This window comes from Pecten maximus, chromosome 10 (assembly GCF_902652985.1).
Source record: "Pecten maximus chromosome 10, xPecMax1.1, whole genome shotgun sequence".
Taxonomy (NCBI): domain Eukaryota; kingdom Metazoa; phylum Mollusca; class Bivalvia; order Pectinida; family Pectinidae; genus Pecten; species Pecten maximus.
Window position 1 is genome coordinate 8,409,589 of NC_047024.1, and position 27,175 is coordinate 8,436,763.

Below are 27,175 nucleotides of genomic sequence, written 5' to 3' on the forward strand. Positions count from 1 at the left end.
CTCGTCGTCTGATTTCATTTGGCAAGTAATACTCCAGTTTAGTATCACTGAGTGACCGAGACTCTTGGTGTACACATCCTGAGAATATACTAAAAAGGAAATCGACCACGATACCCTTCCTTGAGTCGGCATGCTATACACACACTCATCACTGCTACTTTAGGCATTCAATATGATCAGAGACCAACATAACTATGTGTAAGCAGATCTCTGCTATTATTGATACTAAATAATGTATAGTTTAATACTCTTTGGATGGTATAATTCCCAGGAGTTTTGTGTGACACAGCCTATAGGCTTTGTCGATATGTTAATCAATAATTTTAATCAGATGCATAGACAGCTTGAATTTATTATTCTAAACTTCCTACAGTATGGAATGTGCAAAGACATTGTATTGTGAAAATCACTTCATATGTGTCTATAAATTGAAACACGGTATAAAGATCACTTCATCCCGATCCCTCACCCAAGTCCACAATGTGTGGATCATACCTGACCCCAACACCTAGACACAATGTGTGGATCATACCTGACCCCAACACCTAGACACAATGTGTGGATCATACCTGACCCCAACACCTAGACACAGTGTGTGGATCATACCTGACCCCAACACCTAGACACAGTGTGTGGATCATACCTGACCCCAACACCTAGACACAGTGTGTGGATCACTTCACACCTGACCCCTACACCTCGACATAGTGTGTGGATCACTTCACCCCTGACCCCTACACCTAGACACAGTGTGTGGATCACTTCACCCCCGACCCCTTCACCTAGACACAGTGTGTGGATCATACCTGACACCTAGACACAGTGTGATGATCACTTCACACCTGACCCCTACACCTAGACACAGTGTGATGATCACTTCACACCTGACCCCTACACCTCGACACAATGTGATGATCACTTCACACCTGACCCCTACACCTCGACACAATGTGAGGATCACTTCACCCCAGACCATACACCTTTACACAAGGAATGGATTACTTCATACCTTACCACTACCCTAGACACAGTGTGTGTATCACTTAACCTCTGACCCCTTACCCAAGTCACTGTGTGTGGATCACTTCACCCCTGATCCCTACATCTAGACACAGTGTGGATAACATCACCCCTGACCCCTACACCTAGACACAGTGTGTAGATCGCTTCACCTCTGACCCCTACACCTCGTCACAGTGAGTGGACACAGTCGATACATCCCGATATATAAATGTTGGTAAAAATATTTGGTTAACTTTAACAACAAGTTTGATGGCTCTTTGTTATTTGTATCTGTTCATCGCCTGGAAATGTCATTACAAAGTACGCTGTGTTTCGGTATGCCGTACTTCTCCACTGAGTATTTATACACCCATTAAGCATCAAACGTTATATTGAGTCTATTAGTAAGTGGCTCTAGATCTGTGTTCTGGATAGTTAGTCGGCTTGCCATGTTCCTCTTTCTTCAGCAGTACATCCTCGTAATGAATGAACGCTTCATGTATCAATTTATCAACCAGAAATAGATGTAATGACTGGTGGCTAGAACTGCACTGGTGGTAAACATGCAGATGGACATTTAAAAAGAGCGACACGGAAAGGTTAAATTTCTGTGATTAGCAAACTGAGTGTAGGAGGCCAGAAACGGTTAACTTTCTGTCGATAGTCAACATGCTGGTTGGAATTTGTCTGTTGTTAGTAAACTATCTGTAGGACGATCGACATACAAGGTATAACTCTGTCGATAGTCAACATGCTGGTGGGCATTTGAAGAGGAGGACAGGCAGGGCCTGGTTTCAGTTGTTAGTAAACTGCCTATAGAGGACGTACAAGGTTAACTTTCTGTCAATAGTCGACACATGCTGGTGGGCATTTGAACAGGAGGGCAGACCGGGTTTAATTTCTCTTGGTTGATAAGAGGATGACAGTCGACACTGGTTAATGCATGCTGTCATCTGAGGAATTCAAGGCATGCGTGAACCTAGTTTAAATTTTCCTTACGAAAGTATAGAATACGTATTATAAACTATAAAGGTAACTACAGGTGTGAGGCGGACCAGAAAACCCTTATTAGGACTTACTACCATTACCGGCGACAGGTTGGATTTATCAAAACAGCTGTTCGGGGAAGGAGAGTTTCACTTACCCAGACACTGGGCAGGTAAGTTGTATTTTCTAAGCCGTATGGCAATGTCAGTTATAATCAGCCTGCCCTACTGTACCTGTACCCTACTGTACCTGTACCCTACTGTACCTGTACAGTGTTATGGTGGGTAGATATAAACCGCTCGCCAGTACAGCTGTATGATGATCATGGGAAGACGTTGAACCTCTCTCATCCACACATGACTAGAAGGCATACGTACGTGTTGGTGGTGTTTAATTAACCTCATGCTTCAGATGTGATCTAAAGTTACTAACACAGGCTTGACGTTCTGCAGGCTATACAGTCACCCTATATATAGAGAGGTTAAGTAAACTAACAGTGATTGTCTCCTACAGCCTCCCATTACAGGCCTACAGTGGTTCATTAATACGTGTGTACTCATTTAGACAGTATTAAGATCCACTCCCACCTTACTAAGTATATATAGCATACCCCGGCGTGATGCACTGGTACTGAATAGTACACAATTATTTAAATGTCTAATTATGACGTAACTGGTACTGTGGAGATAAATCAATAGCATTATAAACGCTGATATCGTCCCGGAGGATCATTGAGTAAACACCGGCTAGTTAAACTCACATATGTCGTCACACCCTCGCGAATTACACTTAGTTGTTAGCATATGTCTCCTATAATGATCCATCATTGTATCGTATAAAGTTACACATACCAGTTCTCTATTGAACTGTAGTAAAATTGTCTTATAATCAGACATATATAACCGGGGACACCCACAATCCCATCAATTGCCAACTCCAACGCAGTAATTTTTCAAAGATTTAATAGGTTTTCAATACACATTTAATTTTTATCACGGGGTGTACGTCATTCTATTGTATTCTGAGCATCTTAATGTCTTTATTGTAACAAGTAAAATCATATATCCTGTACTACAATTTCTATAAATAGACGATAAAACATCATTCAACAATTGACTCATCGTTATGTGGGTGGAACGTATGCCTTGATAATCTAATACTCAAACAACCATTCGAAAACACATGGGATTACCGCTGCTATCAAACTTTCCCGGTTATACAATCACCTATTTATTTAGATTTGTGTTTGAGTACCTGTCCGACATATTTACGTGTCAGTACAGGTATGATACACTACTATTACGGTGACCTAATTCAAAATGAGTAATAATTCAGGATTTCTTACTTTACACGATAAGGTCACTCATCTACATGTTTGCTAACGTGATACTGGCCTGGATTAAGGGGATGTATTGATTTTTAAACTGAATTATCAATTTGTCTACGCTTACTATTGATAGTTTAAATTAAACACTACAACCTGAGAGTGTAATTTTGACTAAATATGTTTTTTTAATAAATGTTTCATAGTTTATGACTTTACTAGTATACGGGCAAGTCATTGCAATACTTTTTTTTTTACATTTGTTTAAGCAGTATTATATTATCTATGACACAAATATATTTAGATTAAGTTGACTGTGCATGAAGTGTTTGGCTCAGATGTTCCGGGTATCGGGGTGCCCTAGTGTAGAGGATTCACTCTATATTGATATATATATATCGGAAAGAACAGCGGCAAATTACAAATATAAAAACAAAAGATGATAACAATAAACCTCTTACTGTCAAAAACACCTCATCAAATGAAAACATATCATGTTGTTACAATAGTTTGCTTGTATAGCTACAGTTGTAAAGCGGTCGTTAAGTATCAAATAGTTATTTACTAAACACATATTCAATCATAATTATACAATATAGTGTTTAATTAACATAATTATCAAGGAAGGAGTAGGTAGAATGATTTGGTTTTAATGTTCAAAAAATTAATATTTATCGCCCAGACTGAGAAATATACACTATGTGTTAATAACACTCCCCTTTAACGCCATGAATTTTGACGGGTGTCATATATATTATTATAAGATACAGGGAGTAATTTGAATGTCTATTACGTAGGGTGAGTTGGCTATTCATATTACATATTCAATATTTGAATGAGAATCTCGTCTGTTGACGCTGTGGTTCGTCTTTTTGGGTTTTCCTGTATGGCAATTGAAAATAATATGCATGAGTAATACTTGTGTGTAAGGGAATTGTAGGAATACTTGTGTGTTTGGGGAGTGTAGGAATACTTGTGTGTTGGGGGTGTACATAATATTAATTTTATGTTGGGGGCGTATAGGGATAATACATGTGTGTTGGCGGAGTATAGGTATACGTATATGTGTTTGAAAAGAGTACAAACACTGTTTATTTACATTCAAGACTGCCCATATATGTTAAGACACAAATTAAGCAAGTACTGAGCTAAATTGGTAGGTGACAGGTACGTGATGTACGATAAAGGTCATTCTCACTTATATTTCAATGTATTAATGTGTTGGTTATTGGGTTATTGTTCGTTTTCCGCTACATCAACCCTCTAATTGTTTGTTCGGATGCGATAACTATGTACACCTAATTGCATTTGTGTAGACAAATTAGACTTTGACGCCAGCACAAACAATTTTGTCCAACCAAAAACAGCAATCGATAAAATTGCATGGACGCGGAGAGCGGCGGTCCAAACTCTAACACTTGGAAAGACAGGCAGAGATATACCAAATCTGGTACTAGCAACGAAAGTGCATACCTCGCGAGGCTACATAACGAGAAGGGCGACTTTCTGGTAGTCGATGAATATTCATAAAACTTGTCATAAATGTGCACACATATTTCGTTGAGAGTAGTAAGGAATCGATAGTGCTGATCCCGTGTTTATTGTGTTACAGTTACTAGTACACAGTGATGGGTACAAACTCCAGCAAGGAGGCCAAGAAGCCCAAGGATAAAAACCATGTGGATAAAAAAGCGACTCCTCTGGATAAACAAAAGAAGGAAAATGCCAAATTATTGGCACAGCGAATGGAATCGGTGACGTCACAGGACGAAACAGATAGCGGTAAGTTGTAACAGAAACATCGCAAGTATCAGAGTAGGGGCCATACACTGTAACAGTGTAAGGATAACAGATTGTAATCATACATTGTAACAGTGTGATGAGTATACATTGTAACAGTGTGATGATTATACAGTATAACTATGTGATGATTATACATTGTAACAGTGTGATGATTATACATTGTAACAGTGTGATGATTACACATTGTAACAGTGTGATGATTATACATTGTAACAGTGTGAGGATTATACATTGTAACAGTGTGATGATTATACATTGTGACAGTGTGATGATTATACATTGTAACAGTGTGATGATTACACATTGTGACAGTGTGATGATTATACATTGTAACAGTGTGATGATTAACCATTGTGACAGTGTGATGATTATACATTGTAACAGTGTGATGATTATACATTGTGACAGTGTGATGATTTTACATTGTAACAGTGTGATTATACATTGTAACAGTGTGATGATTATACAGTATAACTATGTGATGATTATACATTGTAACAGTGTGATGATTATACATTGTAACAGTGTGATGATTACACATTGTGACAGTGTGAGGATTATATATTGTAACAGTGTGATGATTATACATTGTAACAGTGTGATGATTATACATTGTGACAGTGTGATGATTATACATCGTAACAGTGTGATTATACATCGTAACAGTGTGATGATTATATATTGTAACAGTGTGAGGATTATACATTGTGACAGTGTGATGATTATATATTGTAACAGTGTGAGGATTATATATTGTAACAGTGTGAGGATTATACATTGTAACAGTGTGAGGATTATACATTGTAACAGTGTGATGATTATACATTGTAACAGTGTGATTATACATTGTAACAGTGTGAGGATTATACATTGTAACAGTGTGAGGATTATACATTGTAACAGTGTGATGATTATACATTGTAACAGTGTGATGATTATACATTGTAACAGTGTGATGATTATACATTGTAACAGTGTGATGATTATACATTGTAACAGTGTGATGATTATACATTGTAACAGTGTGATGATTATACATTGTAACAGTGTGATGATTATACATTGTGACAGTGTGATGATTATACATTGTAACAGTGTGATGATTATACATTGTAACAGTGTGATGATTATACATTGTAACAGTGTGAGGATTATACATTGTAACAGTGTGATGATTATACATTGTAACAGTGTGATGATTATACATTGTAACAGTGTGATGATTATACATTGTGACAGTGTGATGATTATACATTGTAACAGTGCGATGATTATACATCGTAACAGTGTGATGATTATACATTGTAACAGTGTGAGGATTATACATTGTTATTATACATTGTAACAGTGTGATGATTATACATTGTAACAGTGTGATGATTATACATTGTAACAGTGTGATGATTATACATTGTAACAGTGTGATGATTATATATTGTAACAGTGTGATGATTATACATTGTAACAGTGTGAGGATTATACAGTATAACTATGTGATGATTATACATTGTAACAGTTTAGGATTATACATTGTAACAGTGTGAGGATTATACATTGTAACAGTGTGATGATTATACATTGTAAGTGTGGTGATTATACATTGTAACAGTGTGAGGATTATACATTGTAACAGTGTGATGATTATACATTGTAACAGTGTGATGATTATACATTATAACAGTTTGATGATTATGCATTATAACAGTGTGATGATTATGAATTCTAACAGTTTGATGATTATACATTGTAACAGTATCAGGATGCATAACTATATATGTAAAATTGCAAGGAAACAGATACTCAATGTCATTACGTTATACATTTGCAATTTTGCACGGAAATACATTTTTATTGCAATGGTATGTTATAATAATAAAATAATACAATGCTAAATTGGTCATATCGTAAACATATAGTAAACTAATATAAGGAAACATTGTAATAATATAAGGTACTTTAAAACAGCATAAGGATATTTAGTTATATTGTAAAGATATATTGTAATGTATATATCCTAACAATGTCGGGGTATCTATCGATAGCTGGTTACCAGAGCCAACAGAACACTGGGGTTTATCGGGGTCCCGTTGACAGTGTTAACAAGTTACAATATCTCCTGCAATACGGCTATCGATCTCGAGGCAATGCGTGTGCTCTTTTAAAAGTGTAATGATGTATCATAGAAAGGAATAAATAATTCATTATTTGCCTCACTCACCTGTAACAACGGGATAGATTTATAGATTAAAGTTTATAAAGGCTGAAATAGGAGAATCATCAGATATGACAAACTAGGTTTAAATCAATTATCACAATATCCCCAATTCCATGTTATTTCCGCAGTGTCCTAACATTAAAATACGTCATTTGCTTTGTACTTTAAAGTGTTCAGTAAAACGTTTATCATTCAATTTCAAAACACACAACAAATTAAGTACACTAAGAAGTACATATATTCACATTTTGCCTGGTCCGGACAATTTGATATAGCCCTTGTCCGAAGTTGACCTGAAACAAAACATAGACATTAACGTCTGTATGAATTAGTTGTTTTGTACCTTACAGTAGCCATTGAAGAGGGTGTTCCTGTAGACGAGTATGATGGATTGGGAGATAACATTTTCCCCTTTGAGAACCTTGTCTTTGAAGGAGGCGGGGCTGAAGGGGCCGGATTTTGTGGCGCTTTAAAGGTCTTCATCATCTTAAACACTTGGCATTGATAATAATTACATTAAACGTTTGATTACATGTTCTTGATGGCAAGAATAATATCTATATTGAAACAGAAAATTGCTCTGTATGACGTACCACCAATCTTAACAAACTCGTTAGTAAAGGTCAGTATATTGCACAATTTCTTTCAATACGGACTCTAAAGTACAGACACGTGTTTTCCTCGAGACATTGTATCTACTTGCTGTAATTATAAGACCTTTCATTTTACACTGATATTTGTATGAATGCTGTTTACAAACAATATCTGTTTTTGATACTATATAGTAATCATTTTATAATATATGATTTATTTCTTACGATCTGACAATAATGCTTCTCTATTCCAACAGCATTTTACTCCATTTTATTTAGGCTTAATGATGTTATATAATGGTATCTTTGATTAGGTAATCGAGGACCTTGGTATCATGCAGAACGTGAAACGTTTCGCCGGGACCAGTGCCGGGGCCATTACAGCGGCACTAGTGGCAGTCGGTTACACATCCAAGGAAGTAGACGGATTTCTCAGTCAGGATCTCGACAATATCTTATTGGGTAGGTCATGTGATGTACCAAGCACATGCGTGTTTAGATATTAATTAGATATCAGTGTTATTCTTGAGAATATTTGCTGTTGCATTTGCCTATATGTCGTTAGTAAACCAAATTGTATTCATGAAACTGTATACTACAATTGTATAGTGATTCGGCCAGTGTAGGAATACAGCCCCAGGTGTTGCAGGTCAAAACAATGGCCGCCAGTTACTTTCGGCCTAGATAGCTTTCGAATGCTAGAATTTATATACATCGTCCACAACAAAAAATAAAGCAATTTCCCAAGTTATGAGAGTAATATTTTTTAATAAAACAAAAATGTAGTCAACACAAAATTACTACAAGCACCGTTCTTGATCTAGGAATTATCAAATTGGCAATGTCGTCACACTCACAGGGGCTAGTTTCCGAATTTTCAGAAATGCAAGACACGACAACATTTAAAGTCCAGTATTGATAAAAAAAAGATATTGTAAAAAATGGGGAGTATCGACATGGTTTCGGTTGTGTATGTATACTGGATTTTAGTTTTGTGGTTATTCACTGAGGTCAAAAGCCTTCCTTACAAAATCGAGCCCCTTTGAACTTGAAAATCGTCTGCTAAGTTAGCGACACTGATTTGACCGGTTAGACTGGAATCTGTTACGAACGAAATATCCCTGGAATCGTTTACACCTACTGTCAAGACGACGTTCATTTAGAATTTAAGAACTGATATTCTTCTGAAAATAACTTAAATCCAGTCGATAGAAACTTAGTTGTTTCCGAGGAATCGAGTCTGTCCTGTGCAATACCCGTTCAAAGCGGCATTATTTCTAAATGTTAACCGTATATCATTGTTCCGAAAAAACGGCTTGGATTTTAAACAATCAGAAACTATGCAATTATGAATTTCGACATCTACAAACTTACATGCAATAGAAAATAAAGTCATGTGTTTGCTATTAATAACGACACGAGGGACTATATCATTCCTTCTGGAAATTTCGGCTGTTCCGGTATTTGAACTTGATGACGTCAGTGATAGAGTAAGCGGCAAATTTAAATGCGTTCTAACCTACAGTAAATAAAACAAAATCTTTATGAATGTAAATATTAGCATTGGAACTGTTACCAAATGGGCGACATTCTACTTATCTGTCACCCAAATTGTATTCATATCGACTGTATACTACCTTTGGTAACAGTTCAATGCTTAAATGTACTACATTTTGTAATATTACCCCGGAAATAGAGCTTGGGTCCTTTATTTTCGCATGATAGGTGAAACTCACGTGAGAAATAATACTGGAGAAATTTGTACTCAAACTATAATCAAAACCTAGATAGTTACCAGCTTCCGTGATTTACCGCAAATCTTCCCACAAATTCCCTATTTCCCATCCCTAACGTGGTAATTCACCCCGATAATGTTATAAATGATTTTCACATTTAACCCCACCATTTGTTTTCTTCAGAATTTTAAACTTTAGACTGAGGCCATTTTGTCGGTAAATTATACAGGTATCTTGTTCGTGTTGTAAACATAGCACGTTGTAATGTGAATTCGAGAGAGAACAGAATGAGAAGATGAAATAGGATATTTCCTCAATGTAAACACACAGAAAAAATGCATAAAGTCTTACGTTTTGACTGGCATCAACAAAACATATCATTATCCACGTTTTGACTGGCATTAACAAAACATACCGTCATCTATGTAGTTTACCTTTTTTCATGATTTTGATGGATTATTTTGCCGATTGTAGAGTGAAACCCTCTTTGTCATATTTGATAGTATACATAATTGACAAATATTTTTCTTAAGAAGACAAACCGACAAATAAATCTCAGAACAATGTCTTATCAGAACAATGTCTTATCAGAGTTGGTGTTTATTTTGTTTTATCAGATCTTCGTTATTGAAACTCTTATCTTAGACATTTAAGTTCAAAATGGCTTTACCGTAATTTGAATCAGCCAAGCATTGCAGCAAACAACATAACTGCCGAAGACTTGTATAAATGAAAACATGCCTCATACGCATTTCTACCAGTCCGCTCGCAGATAACATGGATTGTTATTGAAGTCTAATTATGCCAAATGTCTTGTGCTAAATTAGCCGTAACAAAGACTTGCAGTTGTTGCAGTATCCAGTGCCAACATATGGTATAGTGCATCTCATATATCATTACCTCCAATCCCAAACCTTCTCCATCCCCCACCCCACCCCACTAAAAATCTGATTCTCGTTAAATATGCCGGGTAGGCTTATGAGACGAAATTCGGGACTTAAATAAAATTGATTTCTCGATCCAATGATTCTGAAACAATTATTCAATTAGAATACAATTAAACAATGCACAGGCAAAATCAACAAGACATATATATATTGCGGTCATTGTTAGAAGGTTATTGTTAAGAAATCTGTCTGTAGGGGAAGAGGCGCATTTGTATTCAGATGTTGTATCCGTAACAAAACGATGCTTGTTTAATGTTGCAGACCATAAATGGGGAATTCTCAGTTTGTTACCAAGTTTGCGGAAGGATTTTGGTTGGAATCCCGGCAACCGCTTCTCTAACTGGCTCGGTGGGGTCCTAGCAAAGGCTATGGGGGACCCGGATATTACCTTCGCACAGGTAAGATACAAGATTATTTCACAATTTTGACTCTTGATTAAATTGCAAAGATAACATGGCAGTCAGCAGTCAAAACTAGCCTTGTTTAATTTTAATCCTGGCTAACAGTGATTGGTTTACACCGGAGAACAATATTTATTACCAGTTAGATAGGTTTGACCTTGCTCCCAAAATATGATTTCATATGAAACAACTTTCGGCATTAAAATAGGGTTAACAAATATCGCCCTCATTTCACGGTTTGAATTATGAACGATGAGAAAATTAGATTGTTCATCACGGATCCAATAACAAACTTTGGTGTTCATCACGAATCCAATAACAAACTTTGTTGCGAGTCAGATCATTCCACCGTAACCAAGTCCTTGGGGATATAGTTTTGACTGTTGTCTGGTGATGTATAGAACAGTCATTCTAGCACCTCGTATGACACAGGAGATCATCAAGTCGCTAGTACCGATACCTTTGTCGTCGGTCTTCTGGCGGTTACTGATCCTTTTCCTCCCTTGACGATTTGATATTTTTATCAGGAAAAGAAAATTAATTTAATAGACGTGAAAAATAGTTTCGTCTTTCACACAACTTAAAATCAATAAAATGGAAATTGATTTCTGACGAAAATGCATCTTGACGCAGATTGAGTTTCGTCTTCAATGTAACTCCTAAATGAGGCTGAGTTGATTAATACGACCAACTATAACAGTTGGATGACTTGGTTTTAGATATAACAATTCTCTTGAGTGATTGCCTCATCGTCATGGTGTTCGCTTTGGCTAGTCATAGACCCGTGTTTTCTCTCTATAGTTGTCATGGGATTTAATTTGAGACAGAAGAAGTGTTATTTCTTGTTTATGAGTGAATGCCATAGTAAAGTTGGCTATTTATCCCGTGTAAACTAGACAGTGTAGATACTAAACCCAAATTCAATTAAGTATGTTGTGTTAATGTCCTGATGATAAAGAATAATGGCTGAGAGAAAGAGCAAAGAACAAGATCGATACTCAGTGTGAATCAGCGCCTCCATAAATACTGCTCGAGGCCATGAACAGGTTTATCTGTACAGGTCTAGTTAAATCAACGTCGAGGTGATAAGACTATTAAGTCAGGCAGTAGATAGGTGGTAGTTCATTTCATCACTACCAGTCAATCTACGTGCATGTAATATATAAGACCCAAAACGATATTTTCATCCTTATAGCGAGCTTATATGAGCACTTTATTGCATGGAGTGCGATGTTTCGAATTGTCAGTCTTATAAAAATGTTTTAAACAAATCAGTATTATCTGACACTACAGGACGAAAACAGTTAAATGAAGACAATAGAAATTAATCAGAATTTGTAATTTCAAATTATTTCTGCCCATTTTTTACCCTAGTTTGTAATCGAGTTTAACTGCAAGAGAAGCTGGAGAGATTGTAGCTTGATCGAAAACCTAATGTTTGATACGTTTTGTTCCTTTCAAGAAAGTCAACAACTATACTTTAACAATGTTTCCTGTCATTAGTTTCATAAACATAATTCTGTTGAGTTTTGAATTCGAATTAGAAACCAGTCTTTAATTAAATAGACATAATGATATTTATTGACCAGATTGAATGTTTCCATTCACCATGAAATGTCTTCTGGTATAAAGAACAATGTTTCAAGTTTCGCCCGTTTTAATCAAGAGAGCCCTGTCTTTGAAACCTTGCGGTTTGACATGAATATTCATATTTTTAACAACAAGACAGAATGCTTCTAAATGTAGAAACTCTTCTTCGTCTAGAAAACAGAAGCGATATACCAAGATGACTGCACCTGTTTCGGCATGTTTTGTTATCTGACATATTGTTTAATAAACCAAAGAATATATAAAACTACGTTTCTGATTGGTCAGATTTTCCGTAGCCCTTTTCTACGTAACCAATCAGATTATTGGATTCGATTCATAAATACGAAACTTTTTGTGTCACAGACCTCACGGGATCGGTCGATTTGACTTCGTTAAAATCAAGGGAAACTTGTCTCCGTTTTATAAGTTCCTGGCGAAATAAATCTATTTTGCGTCATACTTTTGGAAAACTGTTGAAATTTGAACTTCACTAAAATAACCTTCACTGTAAATTCATCATCTTCATTAGAGGAGTCTTATTCTTTACGAAGCTGTTACAATCTGGGATAATTCAATCTTAGTGTTTTTGTTTCCTTGTTCCCTGTTTGCCTTTGTAGTCAAGATCTTGTTAGCAAGTTGCTGCTACAACACAATCAGTCAATTGCGATGCTTTCACCAAAATGTCTTTCCGATTACATTCCTATATGTCACAAGAATGAGAAAATCAATAAAAAGAACTCTATTAAAGCATACTCAAGTTGATACCAGCCGAAACTTGCAGCAACATAGAGGAAATTCAATGCAATACATGTACATTCATTTTGATGAAACATGTTTTAAAAATCACACTTTAAAGTCGTAGCACATAGTGGAAGATTATCAATGAATGTTAAGCAGACATCTATTCATAGCCTTGTACAACTGTACTGAAACCCAACAATTATCCGCGAATTGAAAAATAGAAAATACTTTTACAAAACCTTGCCCTCAAGAATGCCTGAAACTAGTTATAACAACTGAAAATAAAATAAAATTTGGTTTGGTTTGGTTTATTTTGTTTAACGTCCTATTAACAGCTTAGGTCATTTAAGGACGGCCTCCCGTGCGTGCGACATGCATGCGTGAGGTGAGTGCGTATAAAATAAAAATATATCAAATATATGATATTAAAATTAAATATATAATAAGATATAAATATATATAATGAAATATAAATATATATAATGAAATATAAATATATACAATGTAGTATTGTACGTGTGAACAGTCCCTCGTTCGATCGTTTACAACACCGTTTGCTGAAGGCATCTGTAGTTAAATAAAAATCATCTTGAGGTGGTATTCAGATATATTTGAACGAAATAACAAAATGAAAAAAAAAGATTATTCAATATACATGTAAATATGGATGATAAAAATAATGCTTAAGTTTATCCTAAATGTACTGTCACTCTTGAATTGTAAGAATTTGCAAACAAATAAATCAGCAAATAAAAAATAACTACATTCATGAATAATGGTGGTATAAAGAGTGTTGGGTTGGCGAGTGTTCATAATACAGACGAACTCGAAGTAGAACTATAAATATGACTACTTTACGTGTTTGGTTAGGTATTGCTGTACTCTCGGCTATGTTCTATCGTAGTGGTGTGATGATCCTCGGGACATACAAGTCCAGACTATGTCACGACCTGTCTGGTATGTCTATTATTAGATCATCAACATCTATATATATCTATACAACACAAAAAAAACACCCATATACGTCTGTTTAAATGCAGGTGGTGTAATTGATTTCAGAGCTAGTTTCCTTGCTACTTTTCTGGATGGAGACAGTTTCGGATGTCCTAATATAGCGCCTTAGATAGATCAGTAATTTGTTTGGAGTAAGGAGGAAGCAGAAAGCATGTAATAGCAATGTCTGTTAAAACTGTAAACACGACGGGAAATGATCAACTGTCAACCAAATACACATGTGTAGTTTGTGTTACAAACGTTTGGATCATCACTGCTTCATGGAAAATAGATAAAAGAATAGAAGATTTGATAATTTGTGGATTTCTTTATTTGTACCTGTCACGCATGGCCGATCGTCATAAAACATGTACTACAGATAGTGTGATATCTGAAATTACCAACACAATCACACCATGTGGTTTCCTGTTGAATATAACACATATTTCATGAGTATTACTGAGTACTCAGTTATACTCAGTATCATCGATAATGTTGTATAGTGATGGCCTAACGCTTGGAAACTTATTTAAATGTGATACCCAATGCAATATCAGCATCTTCTGCTAATATAGGTCACATTCCATTCTTCTGACTTGGGTTACATCCTCAAAAGTGCAACAATATAGCCTTAGTTGGAGTATTTATATGATGTAGGCCAACGTGATGGTGGGTACCTTGTCAGGTAGATATTGTATACTGTAATAATTGGAGAAGGCTGTATTGGATATGATGACTGATTATGACTGACTTGTTAAATGAAGCCTTTCTACTGTCTGACTTCATGTTGTTATAAAATATTCCCACACTCGAACATAATATCACAGTCCACTGCACATATTGGATACCTTTGATGGCTACATTACCATGAGAAAGTGTTGCATACAGTTACGCAGTGGACTGTGGTAACATGTGATTGTTTAGGGAAAAATAATAACATACTATACAGAATTGTACAAAATATACACAAGATATTAGCTCCATTCAATACAAATCGAGAGTTAGATCCAGTAGAGTAACAAGAGGCCCATGGGGCCTGTATCGCTCACCTGGTTGGATTTGACCAAATGTCAAAATAATGTTCATGTTCAATTCCTTTTGTTTGTTAACCTCAAACAATGCTATTTATGGTTATAGCGTGGGGATCCCAACTGCTTTAAAGAAATAATGAAGTCCAGACTCTCTGAGTTTACAACATGCATTTATAACTTTATGACTAGTAGTGATTTAAAGGAATTACCTCTATTTCCCATATGGGGCCCCGCCCCTTTGGCCCCTTGGGGGTCAAAGTCACCATTTATGCAAAATTTGTTCCCCTTCCCCCAAGAATGCTTCTGACTAAATTGGGTTCAAATCCATTCATAACTTAATGACAAGTAGCGATTTGAAGGAATTACCTCTATTTCCCCATTAGGCCCCGCCCCTTTGGCCCCTTGGGGGTCAGAGTCACCATTTATGCAAAATCTATTCCCCATCCCCAAAGGATGTTTCTGACCAAATTGGGTTCAAATCCATTCATAACTTTATGACTAGTAGCAATTTAAAGGAATTGCCTCAATTTCCCCTATTGGGCCCCGCCCCTCAGGTCCCTTGGGGGTCAGAGTAACCATTTATGCAAAATCTGTTCCGCTTCCCCCAAGAATGTTTCTGACCAAATTGGGTTCAAATCCATTCATAACTTTATGACTAGTAGCGATTTAAAGGAATTGCCTTAATTTCCCCTATTGGGCCCTGCCCCTCAGGCCCCTTGGGGGTCAGAGTCACCATTTATGCAAAATCTGATCCCCTTCCCCGAAGGATGTTTCTGACCACATTGGGTTCAAATCCATTCATAACTTTATGACTAGTAGCGATTTGGAGGAATTACCTCTATTTCCCCATTAGGCCCCACCCCTTTGGCCCCTTGGGGGTCAGAGTCACCATTTATGCAAAATCTGTTCCCTTTCCCCAAAGGATGTTTCTGACTAAATTGGGTTCAAATCCATTCATAACTTTATGACTAGTAGCGATTTGAAAGAATTACCTCTATTTCCCCTAATGGGCCCCGCCCCTTTGGCCCCTTGGGGGTCAGAGTAATCATTTATGCAAAATCTGTTCCCCTTCCCCAAAGGATGTTTCTGACCAAATTGGGTTCAAATCCATTCATAGCTTTATGACTAGTAGCGATTTGAAGGAATTACCTCTATTTCCCCATTAGGCCCCGCCCCTTTGGCCCCTTGGGGGTCAGAGTCACCATTTATGCAAAATCTGTTCCCCTTCCCCAAAGGATGTTTCTGACCAAATTGGGTTCAAATCCATTCATAACTTTATGACTAGTAGCGATTTAAAGGAATTGCCTTAATTTCCCCTATTGGGCCCTGCCCCTCAGGCCCCTTGGGGGTCAGAGTCACCATTTATGCAAAATCTGATCCCCTTCCCCGAAGGATGTTTCTGACCAAATTGGGTTCAAATCCATTCATAACTTTATGACTAGTAGCGATTAGAAGGAATTGCCTTAATTTCCCCATTAGGCCCCGCCCCTTTGGCCCCTTGGGGGTCAGAGTCACCATTTATGCAAAATCTGTTCCCCTTCCCAAAGGATGTTTCTGACCAAATTGGGTTCAAATCCATTCATAACTTTATGACTAGTAGCGATTTAAAGGAATTGCCTTAATTTCCCCTATTGGGCCCTGCCCCTCAGGCCCCTTGGGGGTCAGAGTAACCATTTATGCAAAATCTGATCCCCTTCTGCCAAGGATGTTTCTGACCAAATTTGGTCAAAATCCAATAAGAACTTCATGACTAGTAGCGATTTGAAGCAAATGACGACGGACGACGGACGACGGACGCTGCACCATGGCATAAGCTCACCGGACCTTCGGTCCAGGTGAGCTAACAAATGAATTAAAGTTTATCATACAAAAGTTTTGACTCGTCAGTGATCGTGAAGATCGACATTGGCCTGATGTAAAGGTATCACTTAGAGTATACGTGTGATATGATCTTTTTATAGTTGGTTGAGTTAGTACATACCATAAGTAATGTATGATACGATGTGTTTCAGTTATACAAGAAAAGAGGAGTAGAACTATGTGTTGTCGTTACAAACGTCAGCCGCATGACTGAGGAATATTGTCACCCAAAGACCACGCCTCACATGCCGATCCGTACAGCAGTGCGCATGTCTATGTCAATTCCAGGTACGTACCACACGTTCCATTAGCGCGCAATATGTAGTTAATCTACCCTATATAGATAAAACAGTCATATAGGTTACACTCACTTATACTGTTCAAATGGGATAGGAGGCAGTAATCAATTACGAAGTATTCCTTTTGTTCAAATATCAAATGTAACACAGATCACTGACTCGTGAATGCCTTGAACTCTTTTAATCTATATATAATTATCGTTCCAACTCTAAAGGTCTTATTTATCTCAGGCGTTGCATAACCGATTACTTATTGATATAATTTGTATCATAAATCATTAATAACTATATTTCGTCGTTACACATGATATTTTATAGAAGATTAATAAAGTTATTTTATTTCAGTTTTATTTCAAGCGGTGAGATATGATAAAGCCGGTGATGAGGATGTATTTGTAGACGGCGGGATTATGTGTAACTTCCCTATACACTGTTATGATGGTAAGGTTTCTATGGCATATGTATACCGTCCTTCCTGTACATATTTATGGTAGCCACGTTATACATGTACTATGATCATTTATGTTCATGTATATGGTGATGGCAGTAACTTCTCTATAAATTGGACTGATGATTTATTCTGTCATATATGTAATGCTACTGTATTAAACATTGTTACCGTAGTGACTTTTAATCTCATACATACATTGTCGTGACGGCACGGCAGTCTGTATTGGTATATCAGTGAAAGTATTCTGTAAAACTTCAATACGCATTGGTGTACCAGTGAAAGTATTCTGTAAAACTGTAAAAAGCATTGGTGTACCAGTGAAAGTATTCTGTAAAACGTCAATAAGCATAGGTATGTCAGTGACTGTATTCTGTAAAACGTCAATAAGCAGTGGTATATCAGTGACTGTATTTGGTAAAATTGTAATAAACCTGGGAACGAGGGTTGATTGATATGTTGTGAGCCTCATATTGATAGATTTGAATTCTGCCGGACATATTGTATTATTTTTCAACATAAGCCCCTTCAGTATCTAAAAACTTTTGCAAGCGGTGTTTAAGGGCATTAATGCCACTTTTATAGAACTCCTTTTCTTGGCTGTTCAGAAAGTCATCCACTGCATGTATGACGTCATCATCGGACAGAAAGTGGGTGCCTGAAATAGCTGTTTTCAGTTTTGGAAATAGATGAAAGTCTCATCGAGCGAGATCATGTGAATATGTCTGATGCTCAATCAATTAAAAGCCACAATCGTGAATGGCAGCTATGGCAATGACAGACTTGTGAACAGGAGCATTGTCCTGATGGAATAACACACCTTTAGTGAGCTTTCTGTGGCGCTTAAGTTTAATGTTTTCCCGTATCTGCCTCAGAAGTGAAGCAAAGTATGTGCCATGGTTTGTTATCACTTTGGAGCATCCTCAAGGCTATGTCGGCCGCGCTTAAATTCCGCCACCCACCTTTTCCCTATAGCATATTAAGGAGCATCTTTCCTTAGTGTTGCAACCATATCATTATGAATATCCTTTGGTGTTCAACCTTTTTTATGCAAATATTGGATCACTGCTCTTTCAGCGATTTTGTCCATTTTGCAAACGCATCATGTCTTGTTTACTTTAGAGTGCTACCTCGTCAATATAAACCAACCAAATGAGAACAGTCCTTGACACGGCCCGATATAGTCAGAGATTAGTAGGACTTAAAAAGAAGATCCTTGAGTACCTCCTTCAATACGAGACTCACAACATATCAATCATCCCTGCGTATATCAGTGACTGTATTCAGTAAAACTTTAAGGACTTGATGAATCAGGAACTGTTTTCTGTATATTCCTGAATCAACATAATACTGGGCGAATCATTATGAAACTACATAGCCATCCTCATGGTTGTAGATTTGCTCTACGCCATGTTTTCCTGCTTTGATAATCCAGGATGGCCCCCACACCACAACCTCCTTCCGGTTGTGTAGAATATGGCTATAACGAATGTCTAGGTAATCAAACTTTTTAAAAGGTTCGATGAGCCATGGTAACAAGTGAGGGTTCCGAATTCAGATGTTAAAAATTGGTATACGGGCGTTTATAGAGATGCCGAACTCAATCTAACGTTTTCCAAAAGCTTTGTTGCTACAGTAATGCAATGGAGGCCTCTGATTTGTCAACATTTAGATATTGTCTGATTTACCTGGAAATTGATACATAAGAGTTTTGAGGGATGCCAATCATAATGTTTACTATTTCGATTTCTTCTCAGTGAGATGGAGGTATCTGACTGATCAAAATTTAGCTGTTGTCCAGTTACTATGAATTTGGTGTTAAGGCGGCTATTATGATTTAAAGAATAATATCGCCGCTTCACTAAGGCTCAATTGCGACTATGGGGTCGTTTTGGGGACATTTGTAACCTCCATCTGTTACAATTATTACTACTTATTATATGGAGCAAAGTTATCTGCAATGTACTTATTATATGGAACAAAGCTATCGTAAAACTCAATTGACAACGAATTTCTAATTATTCCCATATGAGCTATAACTACAGTAACATAGACTAGTACGTGTTGTAGGCTGGTGGTTGTCAATGGAACCGGGCGACACATTCTTGGAGAGACTCAAACCACTAGACAAACTCCCGGGTCTCCTAGCTAGAGATGGCAGATTTGAAGGCAGGAACCCTAAAACGCTAGGTTTTCTTGTGGTACGTAGTAATCCACATGTGCCAGTGACCATACAAGTTTAAAAGTTTGTCAAAACGTTCACGTAATTAGATTAAAAAAAAAACGACTTTATGATTAATGATGAAATTAATATTTGATAAGTTATGTTTACCACTGCTTTCCTAGAATTGTGGTAATAATGATTTTTATTTATGTATGTTTCAGTACGAAGATCTGGAGGAAGATTTATTCCGATTTAGTATGGAGAAGAGATATGGGAAACAGATGGGGAAAATACCGAAAACCTCTCTCTCCAAGTATGCTGTAGTATTTAGACCTTCCCATCTCCGTGTGGCTGAAATCAGTTTATGATTCATAATGCGTATGGGGATAATGTTACTCGGGAATACACATTGTCTGTATTGTTGATTGCTAATCCTGGATAGGTTCCCAATTTCTCCCGGAATGCATTGCAGTCCCCTCAATGTTATGGAGAGGGGGCTCAGTACACTTTGGGAGATATTGAATTGTATCCATCAGGACAATTAATAATAACGTTTCTGGTTTATTTGCTTAGATCAAAGCTAACAGATCTGTATATTGATCATAAACATTACACGGCTCCATCCAAACCTCAATTTATACATTTTCAATTATTTTATGATTCTTTCAGCGTGTTGCTTATAACTTAATTCCATATTGCTATGAAGTAAATCACAAAGTCCCCTAGGTATTTATATAGTCTTAATGCTCCACGCATTATATGACGCCATGCAAATGTATATAGATGATTGATATATTGTTTCATGTTTTTTCTAGAAATATTTTACATTCAAACTGATACTATTCTGTAATGAAGTATCCAATTGTTTTATACTTTGTATGATCCTATCTGCCTATTTGCGATTTATCCTAAAATTAAAGGGTGCTTTGAGACAGATGAGCGTACTATGGCAGATACTTTAGAAATGGATATGTTGTAATGTTTCTATTCCAGGCGGAAACTGAAGAAAAAGGCGTTACAAAGCATTGCGAAAATAGAGCACCAGAAAATTATGGAAGCTTTCACAGAGTTTTTTGAAGTATGTTAGAAACCAAGCTCTGATTGCTTGCGTAGCATATTATATATAATTATTATATACATATAATAATATCACATTGATATATATTTTTATTTCTTAACTCTAACCATTTGTACAATATTCAAAGATGGATTCAGCATGTGTATGGAACGCTTAAACTTAAAATTAAGTTAATTAGCTGATACCAGCACTGCTGCCATTATATATATATGAAATATATTGTGTTAATAGACTGTGTATGTGAATTATAAGCATCGACATTCAGATTTTATTACTTTTTTTTTTTAATTTTTATTTATTTTAGATACTACGTCGCCATGATCTCAACAGAAATGGTTGTATCAGCAAATCAGAACTAGAGGCAGCTTTCACAGACGTACGTACTAGTATAATGTTCTTTAGACTTATGATGATTAAATAACTTTGCCAACTCAGATAGTGTTAACTAGAAACTTTATCCAGATCAATAAGGCATCAAATGTTTTAATATCAATGTTGACAATCATTTGATGATTCAAAGAGCAAGTTCAGTAAATCCACATGATGTACATGGGATCATGTTATCTCCGAAAAGTGAAAAACCTAGTGCAGGTGTGAATGTAATACTAAGTATTGAACGAGTTCAGTATAACAAAAATGTTTCTACACGATGATCTGTACAACATTGTACATGTAAATACACGATCAACTGTATAACATAATACATGTTTATACGTATGAACTGTACAACATTGTACATGTTTATACGCAATAAATTCTATAACATTATACATGGTTTATACGCAATGAACTATACATGTTTAAACACGATGAACTGTATAACATTGTACATGTTTATATACGCGATGGATATGATTATACATGTTTATACGCAATAAACTCTATAACATTATTCTTGTTTATACGCGTTGAACTGTATAGATGTTTCTACCACAATACGTCGTATTATTCCACTCTCAAGACATTGTATAAATGTGCCGACTGTTGGATAAATATATGCTATATACCACTGCTCTTTTGAATGGTCAAGAATTCGAACTGTGGCCCAAGCTGCAATTGTTATTGACGTCATCAATAATCGAATGACGTCACATCACTGGGTCCCGGACGTCACCCTACACTTTATTTGCATACGCGAAATTGTACTTGGCCACGTTTCCCTTTTGATTCAAGCCAATATTATTGTAGTAGAAACAGGCCACACGACTCGTGATTGCTGGATAATTATGGAATTTATTTCACACTCGTAAGTTATTTTTTAAAAGTTGCAAAAGACACTCGCTAAAGCTCGTGTCTTTTGTAACTTACTCGTGTGAAGTAAATTCCATATCCAGCAATCACTTGTTGTGTAACCTCTATTTATACACGATGAGCTATATAACATAATACGTTTATAAAAGTATACTATCTACCCCCAGATTTCCGATGGAATCAAGGAAACTTTGTTCGGCCCGGATATTACTGCGGATAAGGCGTTCGAGCTGTTGGATAGCAGTAAGGACGGTGAGGTGAGAAAATATGTCCGCCCTTGTACATAAAACGTTTGATTTATTCACATTTCCCCTTCGTTTAGTCAAAACTGGTAACATTTTTGAACGAAATTCAAAGTTAATGGCCAATACCAACATACATTCAAACTAATTGTATGTAGTTTATTTATCATATCGTCTTCATTGCAGATTCAGTTCCAAGAACTTATGGATTTCGCCCAGAGTAATGGCGTTTACCTATTGGAGCGTTACCTAGGTTACAGTAGACAAGATATCAACGACTTCCAATCATTCACGCATGCACTGCAGAATGCATTGCTCGTCAACGGCAGCAGACGATACGTCGAGGTATGATATACACGATACGCGGCGTGGTATGATATCCCTATAGTTCGACTCTCCTGCAGGTGGGACATGATAATTGTATCTGCTGTCCTCTTTGCATGGTCGTATGATTCGACTAATTTTGGGATATTATCGTTTTCCTTCTTTCTAAATAACAATTTCTTTCCTAATGTCTCCATTGACACTTCCTCACTTTTCGCCTTTAGTTAAGCGTTCGCCCCTGTGATAAAGGCTTTGGGTTCTGTCCCCTGCCCGAGACATACCAGAGTCTTTAAAAATGATAGTTGATACCCCTGCTTAGCGCTCAGCATTTTAAGGAGTGGGACGACTGGTTCTCCAATTGTCAGTATAATGTGACAGGTGAGGTATGCTGTTGGATGTCTTCGACAGTATGGTTCAGTGAGGTAGCACTATACAGTCGGCATCAGTTCCGTGTTACGTGTGAACAGACCGTAGCTTCCTAAAAAAAGACACTACAGGCAAATGTCTCGCACACAAGGGGATGCCGTCCTTAGCAGTTGATAGGACGTCAAACAATGTAAAAACAAGCCAATAGCTGGCTGCACGCATTACATAGAATATAACTATCTACAACAACCTAGCTTTACTGCAAGTTATATAATAGGAGATGATAACCAGCGTCACTTCATTGATCATACGTTTGATCAGGTAACTTTAAGTGTTAGGAAATGTTAAACTACTTGTTAAAATTAAACTTCTGTCTAGTCCCAGCTATTCTATAGACGTTTATTGTATGAGTTGAGCATCAGTGAAGTTCAATATTTAAAAGATTTAGTATGTTTTACAGGAAAAGGACATCGATCGATCAGTAGGAATAAATACAGGTCATGTTGGTGTTATGGACTTTGGTATGGAGGTAGCCGACAAAGACTTCACGGTGGAGGTATGACGACGTCTGTTGATAGAATTGTTCTATATTTTATTTTGCGTCACAAAGGTCACGTGAAACGTTTGATTTATTTATGAATATGCTGTGTATAATGTTAAGTTGATAAAATAAAAAATAAATTAAAAAAAGGAGGATATGAAGCGATACTATTTTTAATGTTTTTATAACAGTATAGAAGAAACTAAAGCAAAGCAAACATCAAAAGCAATCCTTATTTTTGTTTGTTATTTGTGTATTTTCAGCAAGGACAGAGAAGCATGGTGGCGTTCCTACAACACTATGTAGAAACTCATGATCTTCCAAAGCGCGAGAAAACTGATACAAAAGATGAGAATTCGCCAGGAAAGAGCGTGGATGGAAATGAAACCGAAAACAGAGACACTGAATCTAAAGCAAATAACACACCAGCGGAAGCCAGCAATGACAACAAAACGTCGGACGTTAACGACACAACAGAATCACAACAAGTATGCTCAACACCAGGATCGACAGAGGTCTCTAAAGCTACCGAACCAGAGTCAATCACGATCTCGATACAAAACGGTCAGGGAAGTATACCTGACGATGTGCAGGGCGAATCACAGACTTAGTCACACAAAACGGTACGGGAAATGTACCTGACGATGCGCGGGGCGAATGACAGACTTACAAACACAAAACGGTTAGGGAAGTGTACCTGACGATGCGCGGGGCGAATCACAGACTTACAAACACAAAATTAAATGATAGTTTTGGGTGTCGGAGGAAATATAATATTGTTATGTCCAGTTCGGGGTTCGAAGAGAGGAACGGGGCATCACTCTATCATTGGTCGACCTTTGAAGAAGGAATAATCAGGGACATGGTCATATCCTGTTCGTTTTTTTGGTCATTGAAGTGAAATCCAGGGCAGCAGGCATGAAGTAGAATGAGATTGAAGATAGTCTTGACAATAGGAAGTTTCACTAGTTACGACCGTTTTCCATAAAACTGCAATATTTCACGTATAAGTGTACCTTGTACCATCATGTATGCTAGTTTAGGTATAGCTTACTTTTTATGAACTCAGATATTCTCAGAAAACTGCGCCTGTTGTGTCGTTCGTAGTTGGTGTTTTTGCCACACAAGTTGTATTTGTTACAATACAGTTCTTTATAGCATACTCCTAGGTACATGACCATCAGAAACCAAAGTACAGTAATAAGGAACTTCTGAAATACAATTTATTGCTTTATAATTTTGCTTATGGCGTAAACGATTAGTTTTATTTCAAAATCCGCAGATTCACATACATGCGCTAATATGCAATGTTCGTACACTGATGGCAATTGTTTTATTTACATATAAACATTGTCTTTAACTAAACATGTTTACAGCAGACCGTACACTGGTGACAATTTCTATCTGTACACATAGACATTGTCGTTAGCTAAATATGTTTACATCGGACCGAACACAGAAGACAATTTCTTTCTGTACATGTACATATAGACAATGTCATTAACTATCAGTTCAGGTGTTTCCTGAAAATTATTGGATATCGATTATATAGTTCTCGTACTTCAAAGACAGATTTGATTGTATTTTGCATATTTTTTGTTTTCTGTATTAACAAATTGCAATAAGATTTAAAATATGAATATTTGTACGTCTATGTAATGTGGAACTAAATATCTGTAATTTAAATCTAATCATGACATTTTTTTAATTTCAAACGAAACCTTCGTACTTTTATTTTACATGTTATAAACGTTTACACCTGCTATTTTTACCACACAGCGTTGTTCATATAAATACATATATATTTATGCTTTACGTATGGTCTTATAAAATTTAATGCGTATGAGTTTTCTTGTGTGCGTGGGAGGTATGTACCTGTGTATATGTACGTATGTGAGGAAGTACATGCATTCGTACGTGCGTATTTAAAACTTGATTTAGGAAATAAGTGGGGAAATAATACTCAATATATCGCTATAATTTCAGCAACATTAATATTAAAATGAAATTTCATTTTTTGGAAAAATTGGTGACTTGTCAGAAGCACAATATAGTTTTGGTAAGCGTGTTTAGTGTCGGTATGGTAATTGTTGTCTGACAATGACACACGTGTGTGTTTTTATTGTGCTACATGTGATAATTAAATATGTGTATGCTTTGTGATTTATATATTGCTTATAAAGTCGAAGAAAATACCAAACCAATTTCTGTTGTTATGTATTTAAAAACATGGAACGGTATAGGTTCCGGAATTATCATCTTGATGGACGATTCCGACAGTTAACGATATAATCTTGACAAGAGTACACAATTTACACCAAGTGGCCAAATAGACAAATACCATTCCATGGCAAACTTAAATGTTACATGCAGCTGCGACTGTATAGTCATTAGAGGTACCTTCAGGGCTGTACTCCATAGTCATTAGAGGTACCTTCAGGGTTGTACTCCATAGTCATTAGAGGTACCTTCAGGGTTGTACTCCATAGTCATTAGAGGTACCTCAGGGTTGTACTCCATAGTCATTAGAGGTACCTTCAGGGTTGTACTCCATAGTCATTAGAGGTACCTTCAGGGCTGTACTCCATAGTCATTAGAGGTACCTTCAGGGTTGTACTCCATAGTCATTAGAGGTACCTTCAGGGTTGTACTCCATAGTCATTAGAGGTACCTTCAGGGTTGTACTCCATAGTCATTAGAGGTACCTTCAGGGTTGTACTCCATAGTCATTAGAGGTACCTTCAGGGTTGTACTCCATAGCCATTAGAGGTACCTTCAGGGTTGTACTCCATAGTCATTAGAGGTACCTTCAGGGTTGTACTCCATAGCCATTAGAGGTACCTTCAGGGTTGTACTCCATAGCCATTAGAGGTACCTTCAGGGTTGTACTCCATAGTCATTAGAGGTACGTTCAGGGTTGTACTCCATAGCCATTAGAGGTACCTTCAGGGCTGTACTCCATAGTCATTAGAGGTACCTTCAGGGCTGTACTCCATAGCCATTAGAGGTACCTTCAGGGTTGTACTCCATAGTCATTAGAGGTACCTTCAGGGTTGTACTCCATAGCCATTAGAGGTACCTTCAGGGTTGTACTCCATAGTCATTAGAGGTACCTTCAGGGTTGTACTCCATAGCCTTTAGAGGTACCTTCAGGGTTGTAATCCATAGTCATTAGAGGTACCTTCAGGGTTGTACTCCATAGTCATTAGAGGTACCTTCAGGGTTGTACTCCATAGTCA

At 36.9% G+C, this 27,175-nt stretch overlaps 1 protein-coding gene across 1 annotated transcript; it reads left to right on the forward strand.

The window, feature by feature from the left end:
* Window positions 1-1,372: 1,372 nt before the first annotated feature.
* LOC117336517 lies at window positions 1,373-26,136 on the forward strand. Its single transcript, XM_033897128.1, has 15 exons — window positions 1,373-2,161; window positions 4,926-5,095; window positions 7,682-7,806; window positions 8,239-8,386; window positions 10,869-11,005; window positions 17,376-17,511; window positions 17,868-17,963; window positions 20,041-20,171; window positions 20,356-20,447; window positions 21,128-21,212; window positions 21,517-21,588; window positions 22,631-22,720; window positions 22,892-23,050; window positions 23,856-23,951; window positions 24,200-26,136. The coding sequence occupies exons 2-15, from the start codon at window positions 4,942-4,944 to the stop codon at window positions 24,545-24,547; spliced, it is 1,869 nt and encodes a 622-aa protein (XP_033753019.1). The 5' UTR covers window positions 1,373-2,161; window positions 4,926-4,941; the 3' UTR covers window positions 24,548-26,136.
* The last annotated feature ends 1,039 nt before the right edge of the window (window positions 26,137-27,175 follow it).

Bases quoted from the DNA above. Each gene is read 5' to 3' on its own strand.
- LOC117336517 (XM_033897128.1), top strand. From the start codon at position 4,942: ATGGGTACAAACTCCAGCAAGGAGGCCAAGAAGCCCAAGGATAAAAAC. The intron at 8,387-10,868 runs GTAGGTCATGTG...TTAATGTTGCAG, and splicing joins TCTCGACAATATCTTATTGG to ACCATAAATGGGGAATTCTC. The intron at 23,051-23,855 runs GTATGATATACA...TATGTTTTACAG, and splicing joins GCAGCAGACGATACGTCGAG to GAAAAGGACATCGATCGATC.